The following is a 26,359-nucleotide window of genomic DNA, read 5'->3' on the forward strand; positions in this document are numbered from 1 at the left end:
TGTGTGTAGAAGAAAAGCTCCATCCATCTCTCTGGATGGAATGTACGTCCCCCCTGATTAGAGGGCTTCCCTTCTCCCACTATCTCCTCCAATCTTTTTGTCTTCCAGTGGAAGAGTGGTAACATGCATCACTCGGACTTCCTGTTATCATCTCAAACACTAAACTAGCATCTCACACGATGTGACATCCATAGCTCTTCCCAGTGTACGATAGCCTCGTATTGACCCCAAACATTTGAAACTCACAATGGGACTCCCTCTGCACACCCATGACAGGCTTACTCATTTACATTCGGTTATAACTTTTGGGATGGCATGACAACAGAAAGCAGCAGGGAGTGAAGGGTGCTTGACTGTTGACTGAACACTCGGATCAACCCTTAAAGAGGGTAGGGACAATGCTGATTGGGTGTAGACAAAGAAGAGCTCTCCAGTAGGTACCAAAACATTCAAAGGCCATTTTTTCAAAAGTGAGGTAACAAGTTAATCAACTTTCAAAGCAGAAATACTTTCCCATTGTTCCTCAAATGCAATGTATGATATACCATTTTGTAGCTCTGTCTATGCTTTCATCCAAAAAACACAATTTCAAATTGTGCTACATAAGACCGAATCAAGGAGGTCAGTGACATATGACATAGCAAAAACAGGTTTTTAGAAATTTTTGCAAATGTATTACAAATATAAAACTGAAATATCATATTTACATACGTATTCAGTACTTTGCTGAAGCACCTGAATACAGCCTTGAGTCTTCTTGGGTATGATGCTACAAGCTTGGCAGACCTGTATTTGGGGAGTTTCTCCCATTCTTCTCTTCAGATCCTTTCAGCTATTTTCAGGTCTCTCCAGAGATGTTTGATTGGGTTCAAGTCCGGGCTCTGTCTGGGCAACTCAATGACGTTCAGAGACTAGTCCCAAAGCCACTCCTGCATTATATTGGCTGTGTGCTTATGGTTGTTGTCCTGTTGGAAGGTGAACCTTCACCCCAGTCTGAGGTCTTGTGAGCTCTGAGGCAGGTTTTCATCAATAATTTCTCTGTTCATCTTTCCCCCGATCCTGACTAGTCTCCCAGTCCCTGCAGCTGAAAAACATCCACACAGCATGATGCTGCTACCCCCATGCTTCACTGTGGGGATGGTGCCAGGTTTCCTTCAGACGTGATGCTTGGCATTCAGGCCAAAGAGTTCAATCTAGTTCATCAGACCAGATAATCTTGTTTGTCATGGTCTGAGAGTCCTTTAGGGACCTTTTGACAAACTCCAAGTGGGCTGTTATGTGCCTTTTACTGAAGAGTGGCTTGAGTCTGGCCACTCTACCATAAAGGCCTGATTGGTGGAGTGCTGCAGAGATGGTTGTTCTCCAGAGGAACTCTGGAGCTCTGTCAGAGTGACCTCCCTGACCAAGGCCCTTCTCCCCTGATTGCTCAGTTTGGACGAACGGCCAGCTCTAGGAAGAGTTTTGGTAGTTCCAAGCTTCTTCCATTTAAGAATGAAGGAAGCCACTTGGGGACCTTCAATGCTGCAGAAATATCTGTGGCTCGACGCAATCCTGTCTTGGAGCTCTACGGACAATTCATTCTACCTCATTGCTTGATTGACACGCACTGTCAACTGTGGGACCTTATATAGACCGGTGTCTCTGCCTTTCCAAATATTGTCCAATCAGTTGAATTTACCACAGGTGGACTACAATCAAGTTGTAGAAACATGTCAAGAATGATCAATAGAAATAGGATTCACCTGAGCTCAATTTTGAGTCTCATAGCAAAGGGTCTAAATACTTCGCTTTGTCATTATGGGGTATTGTTGGTAGATTGATGAGGGGGAAAATGTATTTAATCAATTTTAAAATAAGGCTGTAATGTAACAAAATGTGGAAAAAGGGAAAGAGGGAAGGTGTCTGAATTCCCCACCTCTTTACGGAATACCTAGGATAGGATAGGATAAGTAATCCCCCCCCCTTTAAGATTTAGATGCACTATTGTAAAGTGACTGTTCCACTGGATGTCATAAGGTGAATGCACCAATTTGTAAGTCGTTCTGGATAAGAGTGTCTGCTAAATGTAAATGTACTTTCTGAATGCACCGTAAATAAAAGACAGGTTGACAACTCAGAAAAAGAGTGAAATAAAGGCTCTTCCTCTCCCCCAGCGGTGACTGTCCAGGTAGTCTCTCCCAGAGGAACTAAATCTTCAACTGCAGTCTAAACTGACAGTCTTAATGTTTAATTGGCATTCTACCCCATGACCTTGTATCCCATCGCTGAAGGAGTTTTGGTAGTGAGTAAGGTCGGAAGTGTATATTCCAACTGCTTTTCTCAGTGAATTTCTAGATAGCAAGTAAGGCAATGATGTGGTTGGGAGGAGGCAACGGGACCAAGTACAAGCTCAATGAGAGGGTGCTCTCTAAATGTCATACAAATCACAGATGAGATACCTCACACCTGGTTGCAGACAGAGTGCCTGTTGGTGTAGCCGTGTGGAAACGACACAGATGGATAAAGGGGAAATTGAAGTTATAAAGTAAAAAGGAGCAAGGCAGAGAGAGATGGAGAGAAAAGTAAAGGAACAAGTACAATGGAAGCCAGCGACTAACTTATTTTGGTCTGTCTATAATTGGGGTTATCACAGCGTTTCCTCTTCCTCCGAGGCAGCAGTGTTATGCTTTGATGCACCCAAACTGCTCTGTGGAGCTGAGATCTCCGTCTGGCCCTGGCCCTGTGTAAAAGCCCAGCATGCTCCAGTACTTCTCAGCACTCCTTTGTGGCCTCCATGTCTCAGCAATTAACCATCAACTGGGCATCAAACCATGGATGGAGAGCATCCCCTTGTTTGAGGGAAGAGATTAATGGATTCCCCATGCTGTGCCAAGTGGAACAAAACCCAATCCCAGTATGTAAGCAATTAATATGGCATGTTATTGTTGGCTCTATTCAAGCAAGGAAACACGGATACACTGAAATGCACGTCTCTAATAGTTACATCATTCACAACGAGGGGGCCCCAGAGTCATTTTACGAGAGTGCTTACTATCCACTTAGTATGAGAATGACTTCATATTGAGTTATACAAAGTAATCAAAGTCATACTCTTCCAAAAAATCTGAATGTATAGTGAAGGGGCTTCGTGGGAAGGATTTTGAACATCAAACAGATGATTTGATCCAGTGGGGGGGGGGAAAGTGGAATGAAAAGGGTGTTCCACAAATGTAATGTCTGTGTGGGGTGTAGAACCTCGACCACCCAGCATGAGGACCTAACAATACACAAAGGAGGAGGAGGAGGCAGGGTTGAATGCTGGGAGGGTACCGGGTGTTCTGTACAGGGTCAGTAGTCTTCCATCTCTGGTGCCAGTGCTCTTCTATTGAAGAGGCACAACGAAACAGATGAACACAAATCCCTTTTTAAGTGTTTGCGATTACAACAGCGACCAAGTTGTTCTCTTGTGAGGGTCTTTCTCCTTTGGTTTAATTCTCTCTTGTTTGAATTGTCTGTTTCCTTTTGATGTACATTCATTTTCAGTTTGTCTCTCAGTCTCAGCACTTCCCATGTGCGAAGGTCACAGCAAGAGGCTGACCGTTAAGGGCTTATTACAATAATGGAAATTTGGGTCATGTTTAATTGTCATGCAAATGACCACGGTTGTCATAATTGTCATTTTAGTAGATTTTTTATTGTTGTTGCTTGTAATGCATCTTTGAAAATTAGCTACGACATCCCTAATGAATACAACACAGCTTTGGTGACACCTCTGTCTGTCACGACTTCCGCCGAAGTTGGCTCCTCTTCTTGTTCGGCGATCGACGTCACCGGTCTTCTAGCCATCGCCGCTCCATTTTTCATTGTTCCATTTGTTTTGTCTTGTTCCCCGCACACCTGGTTTACATTCCATAATCACACTGCATATATATATATATTCCTCTGTTCCTCCCAAGTCTTTGTGTGGAATTGTTTTTGTATTGTGTTTATTGTATCGCGCCAGTCTGTTTTTTTTTCACCCTGGGCATTGCCTGTACCCTATTGGGGAAATGTTGGTGAAACTTATGGTTGTATTCTTGACGGTATTTTGCGCTTGTCACTTTTTCCGGTTGGCTTGAGTTGTAGCTGTTTGTGCCCGTCTGTTATTGCTCTTGGCAAATAAAGTCACCTGATCACCTATCTCTGCTCTACTGCACTTGAATCAAATGACCAGCAGCGAAAAACCTGACACCGTCTTAAAAACGAATGGTATTGACCGCTTGTAACTTTTGGAAGTGAAACTTCTCCCAACTATGCCATTCATTCTGCTCGTAAAATAATTACCCATTTTACCCACTTCATATAAAACCTGCTATTGGGTAAACTCGATTTACTTTAATATAAAGTTGATTCTTTACTGCTCCTAAAATGAATGTATTAAGATGATTATGACGATAATTTGATTTTGTTCACGGATTGTTGTCCATAATTGTTGGTTACACGATTATACAATCATTTTGCCAGCCCTGCTGACAGGGTGGTACCACCTACAATGAAGATTTTGCTTGGCATTTTTCTATCTCTTACCACGACTGTCAACCAAGCTCCACTCCTTCCATCTGCATCAGGTCAATGCAGATGATATCAGAGGAGCTCCAGAAAGAACCACATGTATATCATGATAAAGGAGGTGCCTCTCACTTACTGGAATCTTAGTAATATTGTTCATCTGATTTGGACTGGACCACAGATATGATTCTTGGCCCACTGTTTGTTTCTGCTCGCCAGCTTTTCTTCTCTACAGCAGCTACACTAGAGACGTTGCACAGCTGTGAACAAGATCGAGATGTAGCCTTCTGCGATTCGCCTGGCCTCTATCGCACCGTCGTGATGTTTCTGAAAAACAGTTTTAATTGCCACGGCAATTACGCAAGACAAGTCAAAACGGAGATTTTGTGTAAGGTAGAAGGTAATCTGCTTCCCCAGGCAAGTTTCTCTTCCATAGCACGCTCGGAGAGAATACAGAATATCCGTTGAAGATCTTTGGCTTGAATCAAAGCCAGAGAAAGTGCACTGAAGGGTACATCAACAGCTAACATGTCCTAAATCAATTTTTGTCGGATGCTTTATGCATCAACCCCACACTGTCTCAGCTGTGATATGATGTGGGAGAGCTGTTGGGTGTAGAGAAAGAAACATTGAATTGTTGCAATGTTCTTTTGTCATTCCTAGCTGTAGTTAAAACACATTTCCATGTGTGGGGACTTCAACAGCATTCAAAAAATGTTGAGACATATGCAAAACCTATCTGTTTTTATCCAGCGGGCAGATCGGGTTTACTGAGAAGCTGAGAAGAATGGAGAGAGAACAACTTGGATTATCCCTGCACTCCAAACCAGAAGGTGTTGACATTGATACATTACCTTCGAAAACTCATTTTCACAGATGATGTACACCACCATCGACCTCCAGACCGTTTCTATTTCCTCACAAGCTTCTGAAGAATGAAGTGAGAACCGAAGTTACTCTGAAACTGAGTACCTTACACCTACAATCACAAGATTCAGATCTGCTCTCCTGTATATTCCCATTACTCAAACCACAAGCACTGCATAGTTGTACACAGAGAGGCATTTTGACAAGACAAGCATCTTCATATACTGATTAGAGGAAAAACTGTGTTGTTTAGCTAATCACATTTGATCGTGGTGCAGCTGCTGTAGTAACTTGTGCCAGCCTCCTAGAGCACAGACAAAAACAGTCAAGTAATGCCCATAGGCCTTCTGTATATCGCACTGATGCAGATCAACATGATGTTAATCAAATGTGGAAATATCTGGCATGAAAATATCTTGCTGGCAACCGTTTTTGTGTTTGATACCGGAAAGTAGGAGATGAAACTCCATGACAGGAAATATGGCAGGCAGTTGCGTACCACATTTTGTCTTTCACTGATGGACGTGAATCTCCTCTCCATCTCAAATGGCAGCCATTGGCAGGTAAATTAAGAATGTTACTGAGAAGGAGAATTGGGGTTCTTTTGAACAGAGGACAATGACAGCTTAGCTGAGATAGAAGCCTGACTGTGAAAAAAAAACGAAACAAGTGATCCAAAACCAACTCTCAGTTTCACTATTGACCTAGAAACACTTAGCTAAGGGGTTGACAAAATACACCGTTGGAAACAATAAGAAAGTCTTCTTGTAACACAACTCAAAAACAAATTGCAAAACATCTCCCGGACCTTCATTTGAAAGGAGGCCATGAATGCCTCAGAGAGCAATATTATGATCTTGTATTGATTTACTCTCTCTGTCCTACGGTAATCCAATTAACAGGTCCCTCGTAGCTGTTAAAATGTAATTACGGTGTGTTAAAAAAAGCTCCCATTGGTAATGCATCTATGACACTAAAATCATTAAACCGAAGCCTCAGCTTAACCACCACAAGACACTTTCTCTTTCCAAATCAAACCACAGAAATCATTACAAGTGGAACCATAATAAAGTCACTTCTGAGTTGTTTGGGAGATTTCGCAGTCTTGCCAGATTCTCTTTTCAGGAAGGCCCATTCTTTATTCCAGCGACTAGACAAAACCAGAGCTGTGCTGCATGGGCCTTCCTGGCAATGCCAGCTGACGTGTGACATGAAGAGGAGTGGCTGTTATAGGGACTGGCATGGGGTTGGAGCAGTAGAACAGTAGAACAGGTCTGGTCAGTACAGAACCACACCCTCTCTCGCTTTCACCATGGCAACATCATCCTTGTATAGTGCTGATTAGTAAAGAGAAAAGAGCCAAGATGAGTAAAGAGAGAAGAGAGAGTCAACACTGTATAGTGCTGATTAGTAAAGACAGCAGGAGCCAAGATGAGTAAAGAGAGAAGAGAGAGTCAACACTGTATAGTGCTGATTAGTAAAGACAGCAGGAGCCAAGATGAGTAGAGAGAGAAGAGAGAGTCAACCTGGTATAGTGCTGATTAGTAAAGAGTGCAGAAGCCAAGATGAGTAAAGAGAGAAGAGAGAGTCAACCCAAACTAGCCCAACAAGGTCACTACTTCTCCCTGGAGCGGACATAAACCCTAGCTCTATTAAACCCTCTTCTATTTATTTCCACCAAAACCCTTTTTGTAAATGCTTTTGGGTATAAATGTTAGAGACTGGAAAAATCTGTCAATTAAATCATATAAACTGCATAGGTTTCCATACACCAGCATGGCCAGCAATGAGAAAAACTCATGCACACACACACACACACACACACACACACACACACACACACACACACACACACACACACACACACACACACACACACACACACACACACACACACACACACCAAGCGTCATCTTGTGCTTGAAGCCGTGTCAGGACGGATGTTGAAGAGTTAATTCCACAGTGCATTCTATCCTCCAGTGTGTCATTAAAACCACTGCATCTCATCCGCTCGGCATCGTTTATCTGCGCTCCGCTAATTAGTTACGATCAATTACATTTACTCAATGCTGCTTTCATGTCTAACACAACAGGAAGAGGTGCTTATGTGCCGCTGCTCTTTTGGCCCACCGCTTAAACATTCCCCCGGGTTGGTTGCTTTGTTTCTATAGCTCAGCTCAGCCTGATCTCTGCTGAGAAGGCAGGTCCCATTAAATAGACATAGCTCGCTCAGGGGTCCTGGGGTGGGCAGAGGTGCATCCAGAGGGAGACCCTCCCTGGCTGGCACCCTCCTCTGCATGGTCACACACACCCTCCTCCCCCGTAGCGGAAAATGAGGAGGTGCATTTACTTAATAACATAGATTAAAATAGCCAACTGTCATCATCACCGCCGTGCCATGCCATTTACCCTGAGCCGACAGAGTTATGCGCTGTAGCTTTTCTTAGTCCACGGAGTAAAAAGCAACGTTACAAAGGGGCTGATGATATCTGTCATCCAACAGTGAAAAAGCGTGAGGTTGAGTTGAGTAGTTTGTTCATACGGGCACGAAAGGAAGCAGAAATAAAACCTCAATGGTGACAAACACATGGACCCCTGCCTGACTACTCACTAGTAGCTCTCAACTCCAGGGAAATGCCCGCATGCCGCCATGGCCCACAGTGTACAGTTACAGACAGGGCTGCAGCCAAATCCCAACGCTCTGCCCCCAAACAGCTCACTCACTCCATCCCTATCCTCCTCCGCTAGTCTACCATTTTTGTCTCTCCGTCTCTCACCCCTTTCTTTTGCTCTTACGCTCTATTCATGTCCTGGAAGACACAGCACAAACATGCCAAAACTGGGCAAGTGGAAGAGAACAACTGTGGATGAAATGTGATCCACGCTGTAGCCCAAGAGAGAGATTGTCTGTGGACCGATGGAGAGCCTAACTGAGGAGTGGGAGAGTGTAATCCTATCCTATCCTCTGCCTCTCTCTCTCTCTCTCTCTCTCGGAGTGTATGAGCGAGTGGTTTTTCTCAGACTCTGGGTTCGTTTGTCTTCCCACAGAAAGGAAATGCAAAAGAGGCTGTCGTGATACTCTGGGAAACGCCATGGGACGTCTCTGGGGGGGGGATTAAATACGCTCACTGAGATACAAACAGTAAAGTAGCAATAAAGTATTCATTAACCCCCATTCAGAGAGGAAGCGGGCAAAACAAGCGGCCAAGTTAATAAGTCAAACAGAGACTTAACATTGTAACCCCCCCCCCTTTCTAGCTTTGTAAAACAATGGGAAGACATTGATGAGCTCAGGTTTGGGGTGCACCTGAGGGGGGTAAGAGAATAAGACAACTCCAGAGCTGGAACAAATAGAAATTAAATCATATGAATGAAATCTCCCAGGGTTAAGTGGAGTATTATGTCATAGCATTCACCAAGGCATTTAAAAAAACATTCTCTTTTCTCTCCACACCCATAATATCCACAGATATTTCCGATTACAACACCGGGCTCATGTCGACATGGCGATAGGCCAGCCAGAGGAGAGAGAGTGAACAATCCTCCCAGCTCCTCTGACTCCATCCAAGCACCCCCATGTCCAGCCAAGGACTTCATTTTTCACCCATATTCAAAGCAGCTGTCGTCCCTTTGCATCTCCAAAGCGATCCTCTCTGGGGCCGACCTATAGAGTACATGCAGCACAGAGAGAGGCCTGTGGGATGCGGTGCGGGGCATTCATTGACAAAAAGGCCTGATGCCAGTTTGACACCCACCCCCAGGTCTCCCAGAATGTGAATGAACTTATGTGAATGGGAGGCAGACCTATACAAACGCCCCTGTGGCTTGAGAGGCCTGCGGGACCTTCACAGGGCGAAGAGTGTGTGGGCGACACATAACAACAACAACAACAAGGGGAATGCATGCCGGGGTTCCCCCTTTCACTCCCTCACCAATGGAGAGGAGGCACCACCAATGAGGGGGGGGGGGCTTGAAAAGATGAGCCACAAACAAAACCAGAGGGGGTAAAAGCTGCCCTGGCATGGCCTCAATTGATGTGGATGCGAGTCCATCTCCTCACATAACAATCAACACCTACCTACTCCACCAACATGCAAGAGGCAGCAAAGGGAAAAGTAGAAATCAGCATTTCAAAACGCCCCACCACAAAAGCATCAAAGCAACACGCATCCTATTACGCCTGAATGCTCATTGGGGCCACTTCCCATACATTGTGCCTTCCTAAGGACTTAGTTTCCCCTGTTCCAAACGGGGGATATGACTACAGCTGACCAGTTGAAGAGGTGGAGTGGGGGGACTTGACAGTCATAAAGGGAACCGAGAGAGAGTGGGTGAAATGCTGATGGTAATTTAATCTAAGTCAGAAAAAATGAAAACGTACTTGATGTTTAGAGGTGTACCTCTGGAAATGATATTGTTATATTATCCAGATTATTCCAGCTTGTTGTCTATATCTGTTGCATGCATTGGAAAACACTTAGTTGGTGTACTTTATGTAAAATGACCTGAAGTTAATGATGTAGCTAGCATTTTGATAAAACAGAATGTTTTAATGCCCAGAACTGTACGTTCAGACATGGTGCATGGAGTCTTCTTTTTTAAATAGTTGGTTTGCAACATCGTACTATGGCCAACTTATATGACCTTTTCTTCCTGAGGTCCAACTCAGTTGAGCCCATTTGGTTCAGTTCTAAACTTTACTCGCCCACTCTCATAACTCAGCTTGGTGACTGCATGGTGTTCCCAGTGTCAGCCCAGAGAGAGAGCGACTACGGTAACAGAATCTCCGACTGACAGAAGGGTGAGAAATGATGGTTGGGAGGAATGATCAGAGGGGAAGAGCGCCCTTGACCTCCTCAGTCAGAGTAAGGCCTGCTGGCACAAACTTTCAGAGGAATTCCCACATAGCTCACCTCTTGGGAGAAAGGAGCAGTGTCCATGAATACATGTAAGAGTGCTACTGTCTATCTGTTTAAGACAAATAGGGTATGGGTTAAGTCCATACCCCATGTTACGTGGCATAACTCCTGAGATATACCAACAAACATCAACTAAATAAATAGATTATCCAGCTGGACACATTTTCAGAGGATGGTTGTTGTGCCTCAATGTGCTCCCCATACTGCTGAGAGAGAGAGACAAGTTTGAGATTTAGCCAATTACTAAACAACAGTAGCTACCATGAAAGACAGGAGCCATCACAACCATCTTGTTCCCACCCTGACACCCTGAGAGAGATTTCCTTAAACAGATGGAGGACAAAACAAGATTAAAACTACATGAATGTACTGTGCAACCACCCATCCCCAACTCTACAGGCATGTTCACCTCGTATCTTAAAATACACTTTTCCAAGTGCTGCTGTCATGAGCCATTGTGGTAACGAGAATAGCACTGGTGCTGTGTTCTCCGTGTATCCAAATGACAAGACAAAGAAGCCTGTCAAGGTCAAGGCTCAGTCAAACTGCACTTGATCACTGCGTGGGTCACTGCATTCAGGTTCTCGCTCTCTCTCTGTCTCTCCCTCCCTCATTCTCTCTTTTTCCCACCACTCCAGTAAATCAGAGCATTTGAAGTTGGTCCTGTTATAATACTCTCACTTTCACCAGGGTTCTGTTTTCAGGTAGCCTTCCAGCCTCAGCTCAGGTTTAGGGAGGATACATCCATGCATGCACACGTAACTAATTATTAGGCATCTAATCCATCTGGACTATCATTCTCACTGACACCTTAATCGTATCTTCCACAGGCTTAGTACTACATCTAAGAATACACTGTGGTTCAGGTCTCAAACTGAGAGCAGAGAGTGCCGGGTACAACAGGACAAAGCCAGGCAGGATTCTAGACCTGTTTATCCAGTAAGCACTAATGCTCTGTCTTGACTGGTGAGAAAAGCCACCAAATCCCACAGGATGTGCCAATTGTGCCACCTAGAAAAGAGTCACCTTGAAGGGTAAAAACCTGCAGGTGAGGGAAACATGTTAGTTTCACTGCTCCGGTTGAACCTGGCAAGCCTGTTCTGAAAGAGAGCTCATTTCTGAGAACCATGTATTGCTCTATCAGTTTTTGTATCATATTGAGTGACAATATAATCTTGCTCTCTAAGTTTGTCCATATACAGTGGCTTGCGAAAGTATTCACCCCCTAACATATTTCCTATTATGTTGCCTTACAACCTGGAATTAAAATATATATATTTTTTTTTTTTTTTTGGGGGGGTTGTATCATTTGATTTACACAACATGCCTACCATTTTGAAGATGCAAAATATGTTTTATTGTGAAACCAAAAAGAAATAAGACAACAAAATGAAAACTTGGGTGTGCATAACTATTCACCCCAACAAAATCAATACTATTACCTTTTGCAGCAATTACAAATGCATGTCTCTTGGGGTATGTCTCTATAAGATTGGCACATCTAGCCACTGGGAATTTAGCCCATTCTTCAAGGCAAAACTGCTCCAGCTCCTTCAAGTTGGATGGGTTCTGCTGGTGTACAGCAATCTTTAAGTCATACCAAAGATTCTCAATTGGATTGAGGTCTGGGCTTTGACTAGGCCATTCCAAGTCATTTAAATGTTTCCCATTAAACCACTCGAGTGTTGCTTTAACAGTATGCTTATGGTCCTTTGGAAGGTGAACCTCCGTCCCAGTCTCAAATCTCTGGAAGACTGAAACAGGTTTCCCTCAAGAATTTCACTGTATTTAGAATCATTCATCCTTTCTTCAATTCTGACCAGTTTCCCAGTCCCTGCCAATGTAAAACATCCCCACAGCATGATGCTGCCACCACCATGCTTCAATGTGGGGATGGTGTTCCCGGGGTGAGGAGAGGTGTTGGGTTTGCGCCGTTTTCCTTGATGGACAAAAATCTAAATTTTAGTCTCATCTGATCAGAGTACCTTCTTCCATATGTTTGGGGAGTCTCCCACAAGCCTTTTGGCGAACACCAAGCGTGTTTGCTTGTTTCTTTCATTAAGCAATTTTCTGGCCACTCTTCCATAAAGCCCATCTCAGTGGAGTGTATGGCTAAAAGTGGTTCTATGGACAGATACACCAATGTCCGCTGTGGAGTTTTTCAGCTCCTTCAGGGTTATCTTGGGTCTCTTTGTTGCCTCTCCGATTAATGCCCTCCTTGCCTGGTCTGTGAGTTTTGGTGTGTGGCCCTCTCTTGGCAGGTTTGTTGTGGTGCCATATTCTTTAAAAAAAATGTATAATGGATTTAACGGTGCTCCGTGAGATGTTCAAAGTTTCTGATATTTTTTTATAACCCAACCCTGATCTGTACTTCTCCACAACTTTGTCCCTGATCTGTTTGGAGAGCTCCTTGGTCTTCATGGTGCCGCTTGCTTGGTGGTGCCACTTGCTTAGTGGTGTTGCAGACTCTGGGGCCTTTCAGGACACGTGTATATATACTGAGATTATGTGACAGATCATGTGATACTTAGATTGCACACAGGTGGACTTTATTTAACAATTAGGTGACTTCTGAAGGTAATTGGTTGCACCATATCTTATTTAGGGGCCTCATAGCAAAGAGGGTGAATACATATACACGCACCACTTTTCTGTTTTGAATTTTTGAAGTTATTTGTTTCATTTCACTTCACCAATTGGGACTATTTTGTGTATGTGTATTACATGAAATCCTCCCCAAAATATTTTTAAATTACAAGTTGTAATGCATCAAAATAGGAAAAATGCCAAGGGGGATGAATACTTTTGCAAGGCACTGTACAAGCCATCTGTAACTGTAGCTGCATATAGTTCACTAAATGTCATTCCTTACCAATGGGAGAGAAGACTGACTTTGCTTGTAGACTGGAAATGTCTGCACACGTTCTCTGTAAGAGTTTCAGTGTAACCTTCACAATATCAATATAAAAACAAGTGTGTACAGGCCCCGCTGGTCTGCTACAGTAGGGAAGAAGTTATTCATAGTGTCTGGATGATTTGGATTTTGCAGCATGGCGAGGGAGCAACAGATGCAACAACATGGCTGCGAAACAGAAGTGTTTTTGGGACGATCTCAGTTTCAATGAAGACAAGGCTCTAAAAGAATCAGGAACCCGAGTCCAGCGAGGATGTCCACAGGTGAAAGTTGGAGCAGTGTAGGAACACCACACACACACACACGCACACACGCACACACGCACACACGCACACGTACACACGCACACGTACACACACCAGCAGCTCTGTTCCTGTGTGTGCTAAAAGAGATCACCACTGCCACTCCAGGAATCCCAAACACTCCACTCCCTTTGCATTTACTGCCATTCCCTTGTTAATTGAAGAGAGAAGGAAGAAAGAAGGAGTGAGAGAAAGGGGGAGGGAGTTTGAGAAGGAGAGAGGGAGTAGGAGAGAGGGAGTGGGAGTAGGAGAGAGGGAGTGGGAATAGGAGAGAGGGAGTGGGAGTAGGAGAGAGGGAGTGGGAATAGGAGAGGGAGTGGGAGTAGGAGAGAGGGAGTGGGAGTAGGAGAGAGGTTGTGGGAGAAGGAGCGAGGGAGTGGGAGTAGGAGAGGGAGTGGGAGTAGGAGAGGGAGTGGGAGTAGGAGAGGGAGTGGGAGAAGGAGAGAGGGCTCTGCACCAGGAAACTGAGCGGCTGAGATGGGGAGGGCTATGTTTAGATGACACACTGTCACCTTCAGTTTCCCTCCCCAGAATAATCCGCCTGCTGCACTTAGGGTCCCTGCCGAGCACAGTGGGATTGGACCTGCCTGTGTCTCCTGTTCCTCCACAGAATCTGTTTACACACTTAATGACACACACACATATGCACTCCGCACACACGCACTACCACACAACAGATCCCTCATGAAAGCATGAAAGCACAGACTTTATCAACATCTATCTTTCAGCAACTGGGCCCAGATGTGCACACACTGAGCAATGCTACTAACTCTTATTTAACCCCAATAGATTCCAGAGAGAAGCCCCAACCCTTTATCAGCATAAAAAGTGAGGACCACCCAAGTGGTTTTTGATACATATTCTCTTAAAGACTTCATGGCTGTGGTCTCAGTATGGCATAAAAACGTGGTCTCAGCATGACTCCCTGCTTAGATTAGGTTAATTAAAAGGTTAATTAAAAAATAAATAAAATGGCCACATGGCCTTAGGTACTGCACTGTAAGCTTTCTGCAGACTCAAGTGCCAACTGGCAAGATTCTGTAACAGCAATTCTATAACCCATCACTACAATGACCTCAATTCATGGGCTGTCATAAAACCTACAGTGTGCCTTTACTGACCAACACATGAAGATGTGAGACAATATTACAACTGAATTTAGGACAGTATTTGCAGAACCACTCCCCCATGTGTGACCCTTCTGGGATCACAAACCCCTCTAACACACCACCTGATGTGGGTGAGGTGGGGGGGGTAAGGGTGAGGGGTAGGGGTAGGGGTAGGTGTAAGATGAAGGCAGCTTTCTACATGACTAATCCTGTCAAGTAGGAAACACAGCTTAGTGCTCTCACACTGTGTAAACAGATTTACAAATAGTTTTGGTTAATTACTAATCCATGGAGCTATACTGTTGGTATGCCAGCCAACCAATCACTAAGTGGGGGGGACTCATGCCACCCTCCCCTTCACCCCTTACACACCCTTACCTTCACCTCCCTTCCACTACCCCCCCCCCCCCCCCCCCCTCACTTCCCCTCCCATCTCTTCCCTTCCACTCCCTTCCCCTCCCCATCACCCCCTCCTATCATGTGGACCAAAGTGGAGGATAAAAACTGGTTTTGGCACACAAGAGCTCAATCTACTGACGTCACAGCATAGAGCTTCAACAATCTCTCTCTCTCTGTCTCTCATGCCCGCACACACACACACACACAATTTTGTACACAAACAATATGCATCTGACAGAGTGAGACTTGCTTGCCTGACAGAAGTGACACACTTGACACGTGTATCATGAATACAAAACCCAGTGAGAAAGGCACGACCAGGCAGTGTTTCCACATATCCACTGGCCTTCATCTGTCTCTGGTTAACAACTATATTACAGATGAGCGCTATGTGCCTGACACTTAGCGGAGCACAGCATTTCTCACTAAATATAGCTGCTATGGGGAGAAACTGAGGTCTGGGCCAGGGCCAATGTAATATATATTTTTTAATGCTTTGTCAGTAATTACCTCTCCACCACTGGCCTGCTAAATGTAATTAGAAAACATAGCCAAACATTTTCATCTGTGCCAGATGACAGCGGTTTGGTTTCATAGATTCAACACGTCTTGTGGTCCATAGGAGTGTTATGAGCTAGGTACTCGGTGTAAAGGTGTGTCTAAATGTGTATGCTTGAGGTGCCATGAAAATCAGGGCAGGTTGGAGAGACAGCCATGGAAACTGTCATGGAGCTAATAGCCTCATACACACAGCCAATTGTCCCTATATTAATGATCTTCATATGGAAACCACATTATGGGTGGTTGATGTTCTTGATGATCTTCCTGGCCTTCCTGTGACAATCTCGTGCTGTAGGTGTCCTGGAGTGCAGGTAGGTTGCCCCCGGTGATACACCACCCCCTGGAGAGCCCTGCAGTTGCGGGCGGTGCAGTTGCCATACCAGGCGGCGATACAGCCCGACAGGATGTTCTAAATTGTGCATATATAAAAGTTTGTGAGGGTTTTAGGGGCCAAGCACAAAAAAATTCAACCTCCTGACGTGGAGGAGGCACTTTTGCACCTTCTTCACCACACTGTCCGTGTGGGTGGACCATTTCAGATTGTCAGTGATGTGCGTGTCGAGGAACTTGAGGCTTTCCACCTTCTCCACTGCGATCCCGGAAAGGGGCGTGCTCCCTCTGTTGTTTCCTGAAGTCCACAATCAGCTCCTTGATTTTGTTTTATTGACGTTGAGTGAGAGGTTATTTTCATGGTACCACTTTCCCAGGGCCCTCACCTCCTCCCTGTAGGCTGTCTCATCATTGTTGGTAATCAGGCCTACTACTTTTGGGTTGTCTGTAAACTTAATGATTGAGTTGGAGGTGTGATTGGCCCGCAGTCATGGGTGGACGATTCAGGAGGGGGCTGAGAACGCAACCTTGTGGGGCCCCTGTGTTGAGAATCAGCGAAGTGGAAGTGTTGATTCCTACCTTCACCACCTGGGGGAGGCCTGTCATGAAGTCCAGGATCCAGTTGCACAGGGCGAGGTTCAGACACAGGGCCCCGAGCTTAATGATGAGTTTGGAGGATACTATGGTGTTGAATGCTGAGCTATAGTCAATGAACAGCATTCTTACATAGGTATTCCTCTTGTCCAGATGGGAAAGAGCGGTCTGCAGTGCGAAGGCAATTGCATCGTCTGTGGATCTATTGGGGCGGTATGCAAATTGAAGTGGGTCTAGGGTGTCAGGTAAAGTAGAGGTGAAATGATCTTTAACTAGCCTCTAAAAGCACTTCATGACAGAAGTGAATGCTACGGGGCGATAGTCATTTAGTTCAGTTACCTTTGCTTTCTTGGGTACAGGAACAATGGTGGACATCTTGAAGAAAGTGGGGACAGCAGACTGGTATAGGAAGAGATTGAATATGTCCGTAAACACTACAGCCATCTGGTCGCGGGTATGGATGCCATCTGGGCTGGCAGCATTGCGAGGTTAACACGCTTAAATGTCCTACTGACGTTTAGCCACGGAGAAGGAGAGCCCACAGTCTTTGATAACGGGCCGCGTTGGTGGCACTGTGTTATCGTCAAAGCGAGCAAAGAAGGTGTTTAGCTAGTCCGGTAGCAAGACGTTGGTGTCCGCGACGTGGCTGGTTTTCCCATTGTAGTGAGTAATTGTCTGCCACACATGTCTCGTGTCTAAGACGTTGAATTGCGACTCCACTTTGTCTCTGTATTGACGTATTGCCTTTTTGATAGCCTAACAGAGAGAATAACCACACTGTTCGTATTCAGCCATATTGCCAGTCACCATGCCATGGTTAAATGCAGTGGTTTGCACTTTCAGTTTTGCGCGAATGCTGCCATCTATCCACGGTTTCTGGTCTGGGTAGGTCACAGTGGGTACAACATCTCCTATACACTTCCTGATGAACTCAGTCACCGTATACATATATTTGTTGCTGTTATTCTCAGAGGCTACCCGGAACATATCCCAGGCCGAGTGATCAAACAATCTTGAAGCATGAATTCGGATTGGTCAGACCAGCATTGAATAGACCTTAGCATGGGTACTTCTTGTTTGAGTTTCTGCCTATAGGAAGGGATGAGCAAAATGGAGTCATGATCAGATTTGCCAATGGGAGGGCGGGGGAGATCCTTGTAAGAATTTCGAAAAGTAGCAGTGGTCCAATGTTTTCCCAGCGTGAGTACTACAGCCAATGTGTTGGTAGAAATTCGGTAGCGTTTTCCTCACATTTGCTTTGTTAAAATCCCCAGATACAATAAATGCTGCCTTAGGATATGTGGTTTCCAGTTTGCATAAAGTCCAGTGTAGTTCTTTGAGGGCCGTCATGGTATCGGCTTGAGGGGGAATATACACGGCTCTGACTATAAACAAAGATAATTCTCTTTGGAGGTAATATGGTTGGCATTTGATTGTGATGTATTCTAGGTGTGGTGTTGGAAGGAATTGAGGAGGAATTGAGTTTCTGTATGTTATCACACACCATTCTTCCCGAAGACTTCTTTATTCCTGACTGTGTGATGTACTGAGAAGCCTGGCTGTATGGACAGGGACAGTATATCCCAAGAGAGTCATGTTTCCATGTGTGTATGACACTCATAGGATTGTTTGATAAATCACACTTTTTCTATGTGTACGACCTACTGCCATAATCAGTTTAATAATAATCAGTTTAATATGAAACTATTAGTGTGCATGTAAACAAACATACTCAGGAGTTCAGGATGTGACAACTCTGTCTAATGTATTCCTAACCTAAGTGAACACTTGGGCTATTGTCTGTATTCTGTGTCAATGTTGTAATGTTTTAAACATTGACTAGTGGAGACAGTGAGAGGGCACAACTGGGGGATTAGCTGAAAGATGAACTGGCACTCAGATGTTTTAAAAGGAAAGCAACTATTGCTAAACGGCATGTACTAACTGTATTAAGCTGCTTTTTATTCATGGTTTTTAAATCCTTCTCTGTTGTTGTGCAGGTTCTAATGCGTTAACCCAGAAAAACACTGGCAAATAACACTTTAGATTACAGATAAATTAATACTGTACTTCAAGGGCACTGCCATTCTTGAGTGCAGGGCTTTTAGCCCTGAAGGGGAGTTTTTAACCCCAACAGCACCCGAAATAGAGTCTGCTGCTACCCCCGGCATGGATGGGGAGGATGCAGATGACAACTGTGATTGAAAGACAGGGGCAATCATTCAGTGTAGCTTCCTCCTGCTCTGAGACACCTACCGCTGGCATTCCCGACCACAACCACGGTGGTAACAGTGACCCCCTTCCAGTGGATTTGGTGCTGTATGGCAATGGGGGAGTAATGTGATGTCACGGCATTCCCACCATGGTCCATAATTCCAGGGACTACACTGGAGAACAGACGTTTCAAATGTCATTAAGTCCGTCAGGGAAAAGGTGAAAGGGAGAGTAAAGGTGCATGAATAAACTTCTCAGTAGCAGTTAATAGGAAGCTAGAAACAGCAAACACAACATCAAACACAACCAATTATATGCGAGTATACACACTAGTGTGCTCCATGGTCTTATCAGCACGTATCGAGTGATGGCGGTTGCAGGGGAGGGCTATGTCACCTTCACAGCCATGGTCATGTTATTTACAACTGTAGTGGCTCTTGACCCTGTGCCTATTACAATAACATTAAACAAAAGCTGACATTCTATACGAGTACAATAAGCATTTAGTCAGTTATAGTAAGCTACGTATTTACTAGCACAGCTGTAGCCAGGGTCCACGTGTGGTTTAAGACTTCGAAAAGCAGAGCTATAAGCATGAATTTAGATCTGTAACGCATGAGCAGAAATGTGTCAGAGGGGGAATATGGGCCAGCATAGTAAGGTTACACTTATCTGTGATGCAGGGGAATTCTATAGCAAAACATAATGAAGAAACTTCCCTGGAGCAATGCCTAGCAGTGCATTTGTTCATCCAAATGATTTGTTACTCTCCATGGCTATTGTCAAAGTGTGATACGGAATGAGTAATCTGTAAAAGTACACAGATAAATCTGTTGTAATCTTTAAATGGATTTACAAGGGGCCTTGCATGTAAACAATAACTTACTAGTTGTCACATTGGAGGCCTGTATATTCTCTCACACAATCCTTTTGCATGGCAATAAACCCAATCTGGAATAATGCCTTTAACTCCATTTATTACATAAATATAGAACTGTGTTGGTCATCGAGTTCCGTAGGAAGGAATATTATTTTTGGGCTCAGGCACACAGAGTTACGGCAGATTTCACTCCCTATGAATTCCCGCTGGCTCGGAACTCAACTTTGATCCTTAAAATACGGTCATTGGGGAAAGGCTCAAACAAATTCACTGTTTTTTTCCATTTTCTTTCCAGGCCCTCTGACTTACGTGCGAAGAGGGGAGGAGACATTCCCTTCTTGGAGATTTCTGGAGACAGCAGTCTTGTCTGAGCTACACCCATAGAGTGCAATTGATTATCTATGGCGACTCGCTTCTCTTTATGCCTAAGTTAGGTTGGCAATTTAAACAAGCTGTGCGGTATTGATTACACAGATTCCTATAAGCTCTCCTAACTGAAGAAGACTTCACAGCTCTGGCTATCAAAGTCCTTCGCCCTGGCTGTGATCCTGCAGGGCCGGAGACAGTTGTAAGCCTGACCAAAGTCTACTTTTCCAAGGCTCTTACCTCATGTTTTCGCGAGCTACAGAGGAGTATCCTTTTGATGGCTACACTTCCTCACTGTGGTTCATATCAACAGTTACAGAATTTAGCTCCAAAACCTACTGTATGTGCAGTACATAAGCATTTCTAACTATCAAGCATTAGAGTGAATATCTTGAGACATACTAACTAACATATCTGCATTTAATGGACACTCAGTCAGTAGACCAGACTGTGGATCATAGATGGTATTCCCCGGGGAAACATTTAAGTGAAGCACAAAATAAAGGGGAAAGAAAAAAAAACAATTAAGAGGTTCTTGATTTACTCTCCACATGTGTACGACCTGTTTTAATGGGGAAGTGAGGGCCTCTTGAGTAAGAGGTCACGGTCCTTAAACCGTCTCGGGAGAAACAGAGTTAATCAGTTTTTGGCAGGCAGCCAACTTTGTAATATTGAGAGACCAGACCGCCAGGTAACCAAGAGAGGGATGTAAGCTTAAAGTTTTTAATTAGAGATATGTTTCATATGATACAGCACCTTTATACGGCACGTTCATAACGAGTGTATTCTAGCAAAAAATAGATCATTATCAACTTTATGCTGTGCCAAAGCCCATAGCCAAAACATCTATAAAGAGGATCTAAAACTTGTTGCCAACATTCTAGTAACCTAAATTGCTGGCCAATAGTCAACGTATTAAAACACTATGATATATAGGTGAGGTTACCAAGAGATTATAAAAACAATTAAAAGTGCATTTCACAATATTTAAAGGCAACATGCTCTCTCCAGAGCTTTGGAGAAAAGCAGAGTCGACCGTGACATGCATGTTGACTGGGGAGAAAAACAAACAGGTAAGCAAGAGAGCAAGGGACTCCTCCGTCTTCTCGTCAGCTAAACAATACTGCTATAGTAAGCTGGTTTAACAGAAATGAATGACTCTTTTAGAGTCTTGCAGGTGAATAAAGAACTGGCAAAAATTTCAACTACATACTTCTGAGAAAAAGATTTGAATAAAAAGTCATCCATTCTAAGAAAGGCATTGAACTGAAAAAAAAACGAAAAGACCAACCTACAGTTGAGTAAAAGCAATATATTTGCAGATATTAAACTAGAGAACTGGGTAAATAATATTTTGGAAAAAAACATGAAGGAATTGCTGAGCTCTGGATATGTGCTCAGTGACATGTAAAATCCGACTTGATTAAAAAGGGAAAGAACCTTTAGTAGTGAACTGTGCCTGTCCAGTTAATTAAGTCAACTGGTGCCGTGGAGAGAGCCCAGGGAAATCGAAGGCAAAGCAAACAGGGGCACTGCTCAGTCCCTTAGCTCTGCTCCGGCTGCTAATCGCAAGCTAGATCTGAGAGTGGGACAGACCTTAGGGACAGACAGCGCTCTGCTTGGCTGAACCAGGCAATTTGCTCTCAGTAATACCCGCTACCTGCTCCCTCCCTACCCCACCTCATCTACATGACCACTGAAGTGCATGAACAAAGCCCTGAGATGTGTCGTTCTGTAGAGGGACCCCCAATCTGATAATGACCATGATAGTGTTATTATTACATGCTAATATGCTGCAGGCGACGTCTTTTTAATGCATCACTTTCACTTTTACATTGTTCCTTTTCAATTTAAAAAACATCAGAGAATGTAATCATGTTGATTCAAGGACACCTTATAACTAGCATTCTGTACCAGACGCAAAAGGCTTCTCAAAAATACACTGTTGTCTCTGTTAACCTCAATTTGAACCATTTTTTTCCATCTTTGTTTATGTTTTTAATTATTGGTACATACAGTCAAGTGGAAGCAGCTGCTGAGAATTACCATGCCAGGATGTTTAAGAGGGGAAGCAAATTAGCATTGGATGATTTGTTAGTGGTCACTGGGACGGGTCTGCAGTGTAACCTGAGAGTCTGAGTTCTTCCTATGGAATCTAGAGCACTTATCAAAGCCAGAATCGTCCCATTTATCTGATCATCAACTCTTCAGTCACACATAAGGGTGCACACACACATTTCAGAGGAGCAGAAAACAGCACATTTTAAAGACGATACACCGAGCTATTAGAGGAGAGCACTGCATGAACTCAAGACACCACGTAGAAACCACTAGCACAAAACACTAAACAGATAGGGATGTGGTTGGGGGAGAAATAGACCAGAGACGTTTGCCTCTTACCTTTGAAGGAGATGAAGACGCGGGGTGCAGCATGAGGGTCGATGATGTTGTGATTGCACAGAGCCCCGACAACCAGGGCCAGGAGCATGTGGACCGTCCACAGACTGTCCAACAGCATGGTAAACCAACCTCCAGGAATAGAACGATCGCAGAATGCTGGAGGAAAGAAGAGGTCAACAATTAAAGATTTCCGCTGCGAAAAGCCATACACAATATAACACAGCATCCTTGAGTGTAGATCTCGAAACATTGGTCTTCATGAGAGCTTCTTTGTGAGAGATGTGAACATCTGAAGTACATCACTGATGTTCAGGGATTATAACCAGACCATTGGGAAAGTGCGCTGCCTTTCCAACATGGAGAATCCAGCCTTTTAGTTTTCTATACAATTCCATTTGGCAAGAGTCATATTTGACCTTTATGTATGTGTGACACAATGATGCCTCCTCCACTGTTCCCTGCCTCTTGTGCAAGAAGATGCTAATGTCTCCCAGTCCCACCAAACACAATCCTCTTGCACGACCACCAACCCTGTGCACTACTCTGTAATTATGTACTGTAGTCACCTAATACCTTCGTCACGTACCTTCGTCACGCAATATACCTTGTTGTCACACAATTCAGTGTGACAAATGGTCACTGATGTAATCTCATCTCTACAAAGGACAATACGGTACTGAAGATAAATCAAATCAGTCTTGCCAGAACCTTTTGGGACTGTTGATTGAAACTGTATATAACATTGTAATTAAATTGTGTAAAGGAGCCAACCACATCAAACAGGAATGTGCAATAAACTCAAGTTATAAAGGGTAAGCAGAATACTGCATGCGTCTTTATAGGTATAGAGGGTTGCCTAGAAACGTTATTTAACAAATCTACAAATTGGTCTTATTTCATGGCTTGACGACCATCTCACCACTCTGCATGTGATTGCCAGAGGGCACATTTTAAAGGGCACTTCCACCACAAACACAAATTCAACATGTAGACTGCTGGAGAGCTGGAGCCAGAGCCTACAGTCCAAAATATATCCTCGAACCAAACGGATTGGTTAGGGGGGATTTACGAGTATAAACATCAGCGCAAACCTCAGCTATTTATGGGCAATTTGTTAACTGGCCAGCTGTTTATTCTAAGTCAAGGGCAGATATATTTACACAATTAAATTAAACAACAGACTATTTACAAATGACATTTCAACACACACCACATAGGCGCACACACACACTGTCACACACACACACACACACTGTCACACACACTGTCACACACACACAAAGGGATGACTTTCCACTTGATTTGATTATCTAAACAGGTCAATCTAATGTATTCATATTAACATTCTTGAAGAAAGTGCAAGAAGTGTAGTTGCAGTGTAATAGCGTGGGTCACGCTAAAACATATTTGGCGCTAAATACAGGAATCAAGGTCAGTAGCCTTGACATAGTTCTAATCAAAGGATCAACCATGTATAATAAACATTACATCTACATTAAGGCAACGTAACCCCCACGCCATCGGTTCACTGGCATTTTGAACGGTACCTCGTTTATTACTTTTATCAAGACCATTCCTATAAAAGGTGAGTGTTGACCAATTGTCTTTTCGCAGTTCTTGCATGTGTTTTAGACAGCCAAACTTAACTTATTGCTATATTGTGAGTCAAGAGTCAAGACAATCGACATGTTGAGCACGATTTACAAGCGCAGGGTGTTAAAGACCACTATTATAACGCGCTTTCAGCCAATCACCCTCCCTGCTTGGTCCAGTCGCGCTTGTAAATTCAACGGTCTATAGGGGATCGTATTCCAAGAGTAGCCTACATTTGTTCATGTTCCCAATTATTTGGTAATTAGCTATTTTTCCCTTTCAGGCGTGGGTAGGCTAAATACTGCATTGCTTTTCTTAGAGACATGTGTGCGCTGATAATGATTTGTGCGCTTTTACCAGCAGCAACATAAACTTTGTGGATTACTAAATCCATCCCGTCCGTATTTTTATTCTAAAAGAAAACACCTAGTGTTACAAAACCACTTTGAACCATTTTTGAATTGTTATGCTATTTTGAAAACACTCAAATTCCAGTGCGAACAAATCATTAGGCTATGAAGTAGTCTGGCAATTGAATTTAATCATATCGAGAAATATTTCCCCAATTTCACATCAACACTATCGGTGTTGGACTGCGAGAGATAAAAGCTATACATTTTTCTGATTTTAATGCTGTAAACAATCTGAACCTGTTAGGAGTTCATGCGCAACTTGCAAGAGTGCATATAATAAAATCAAAATACTAATTTAAAGCACGTTAAAACTCACTGACATGAAATATAATATTTTGTTCGGTGTTTATTACAAAGTCTAAGTGTCCAAATATTACTGTCACACTTTCAAATGCTAAAGTTCATTGTTATAATTGAAATAGCCTCATGGTGGTTTTCACAAGGCTAATTAAGCCTAATCGAATTAACATGTTTACGGGTTACAATGACAGTATAGAACTTATTAAAACCATTTTCTCACAGTTATTGTGAGGTAACCAAATGTCCCATGTAACACACCAGTAAAGTAAACAGCATAGGTATACCTCTCACGGTAATATAAAGTAAATTAAAAATGACAGTGCTGTGCGAGCCAATTGCAGGCTGTTTGAATGCAAATCATTAACGTTATAAATAATTAGGCATACCTGATTGTCACTTTACTCTACACAAATAACTTTGAGTCCAAGTCCAACCTTACAAGTCATCGAAGAAACCAACAGAATTCCACGGAATAGTTCGCCTCAATTCTCCAAGTTTAAAATGTATAAGATCCGGGGTGCCGTGGCCCCGTTGCTGGAGTCCTTATAGAGATACACCTGGAGCCCGGTGTGTTTACCGCTGCCCGGTCCAATGCTCATGAGGCGCAGCTGAAAATATCGTCTCCAAGTAAATCTCGTGTAAATTTAATGACCAGAAGTTGTGACAAGTCCAATGTGACAGCTCCTTCAAAATTGTCAATTTAAAGGATTCCTCGTCTGAAACTCGGCTAAACATGCAGCCAGTGTTACTGGTGAAAGTGGATTCGCTCCTGACTGCTGGGGAAACGCGCTGGCAGGTGGATGCAATGGTCATTTGCGTAAAACACGCCCACTAGGCGGGAAGTACCTTAGCTGCCACCGCCCATTCCTCCAGCATCTCGATGAGCAGGCTTTTAGAAAATATCAGAGTATTGTGGTGACTAACGGGACAACAGTGGCCCTCAAACCAGATTGCTTCCACAATTATGAAAAACACAACCGTTTAAGGCTTTTTGCTTTGATAGTGTGTTACCAATGTATATGATCTTAAACCTATATTATAAACTCTTATCGACGTCTATTGTAATTACAGTGAACACTTACAATTGCGACAGGAGCAATTAGGGTTAAGTGCATTGCTCAAGGACACATCACCTAGCCAGCTCAGAGATTCTAACCAGCACCCCAACGCTCTTAATCGCTAGGCTACCTGCCACCCCTACGAGCCTACACATTGTTATAGCCTACGTGTAGACCTTACCTGTTCACAGGGCACACTGCCTTAGTCTTTATGATAATGATATGAGAAGAAAATATCAGAGATGAACCTGGAATTAAGAAGATTAAATCACTTACCTATGATGGAACATACTGTACCTGACAGCAATAACATCTTGGTCTTTGACACGCTTCCATGAACAATTTCTTTGATGTTGGAATGTAGGTGTGGTGTATGGACTCAAATGAAGACAGACAGCCACTAACAATATAGCAGGAAGGCACACATCTAGCCATACGTCAACAGAAAGGAAGTTCAAACACAGTTAAATGGATATTGTTGCTTGACTCGAACGTTAGACTTTTGGAAGATTTACATTAGGTCTGTATATTATAGGCAGTATTTCATTACACAAAACAGGAGTAGCATACTGCATTGCTATTACAGCTGAGACAAACTGACAAGATTACCTTC

The 26,359-nt window shown here is 43.6% G+C and overlaps 1 protein-coding gene across 5 annotated transcripts in view; it reads right to left on the reverse strand.

The window, feature by feature from the left end:
- sema3fb (sema domain, immunoglobulin domain (Ig), short basic domain, secreted, (semaphorin) 3Fb) overlaps positions 1-26,359 on the reverse strand; it is a 109,452-nt gene that overhangs the window by 61,377 nt on the left and 21,716 nt on the right. For 4 of the 5 annotated variants that reach the window (XM_046342782.1, XM_046342781.1, XM_046342780.1 and 1 more), the window contains exons 1-2: positions 25,075-25,450; positions 22,383-22,538 (exon numbers count right to left, since the gene is read on the reverse strand). In XM_046342782.1, coding sequence (XP_046198738.1) covers positions 22,383-22,500 — 118 coding nt within the window. In that variant the 5' untranslated portion in view covers positions 22,501-22,538; positions 25,075-25,450. Of the gene's footprint in view, positions 1-22,382; positions 22,539-25,074; positions 25,451-26,359 lie in introns of those variants that run through there. The other variant, XM_046342779.1, reaches the window with a different exon arrangement.

Source organism: Oncorhynchus gorbuscha, linkage group LG03 (assembly GCF_021184085.1).
Source record: "Oncorhynchus gorbuscha isolate QuinsamMale2020 ecotype Even-year linkage group LG03, OgorEven_v1.0, whole genome shotgun sequence".
NCBI classification, from domain to species: Eukaryota; Metazoa; Chordata; class Actinopteri; order Salmoniformes; family Salmonidae; genus Oncorhynchus; species Oncorhynchus gorbuscha.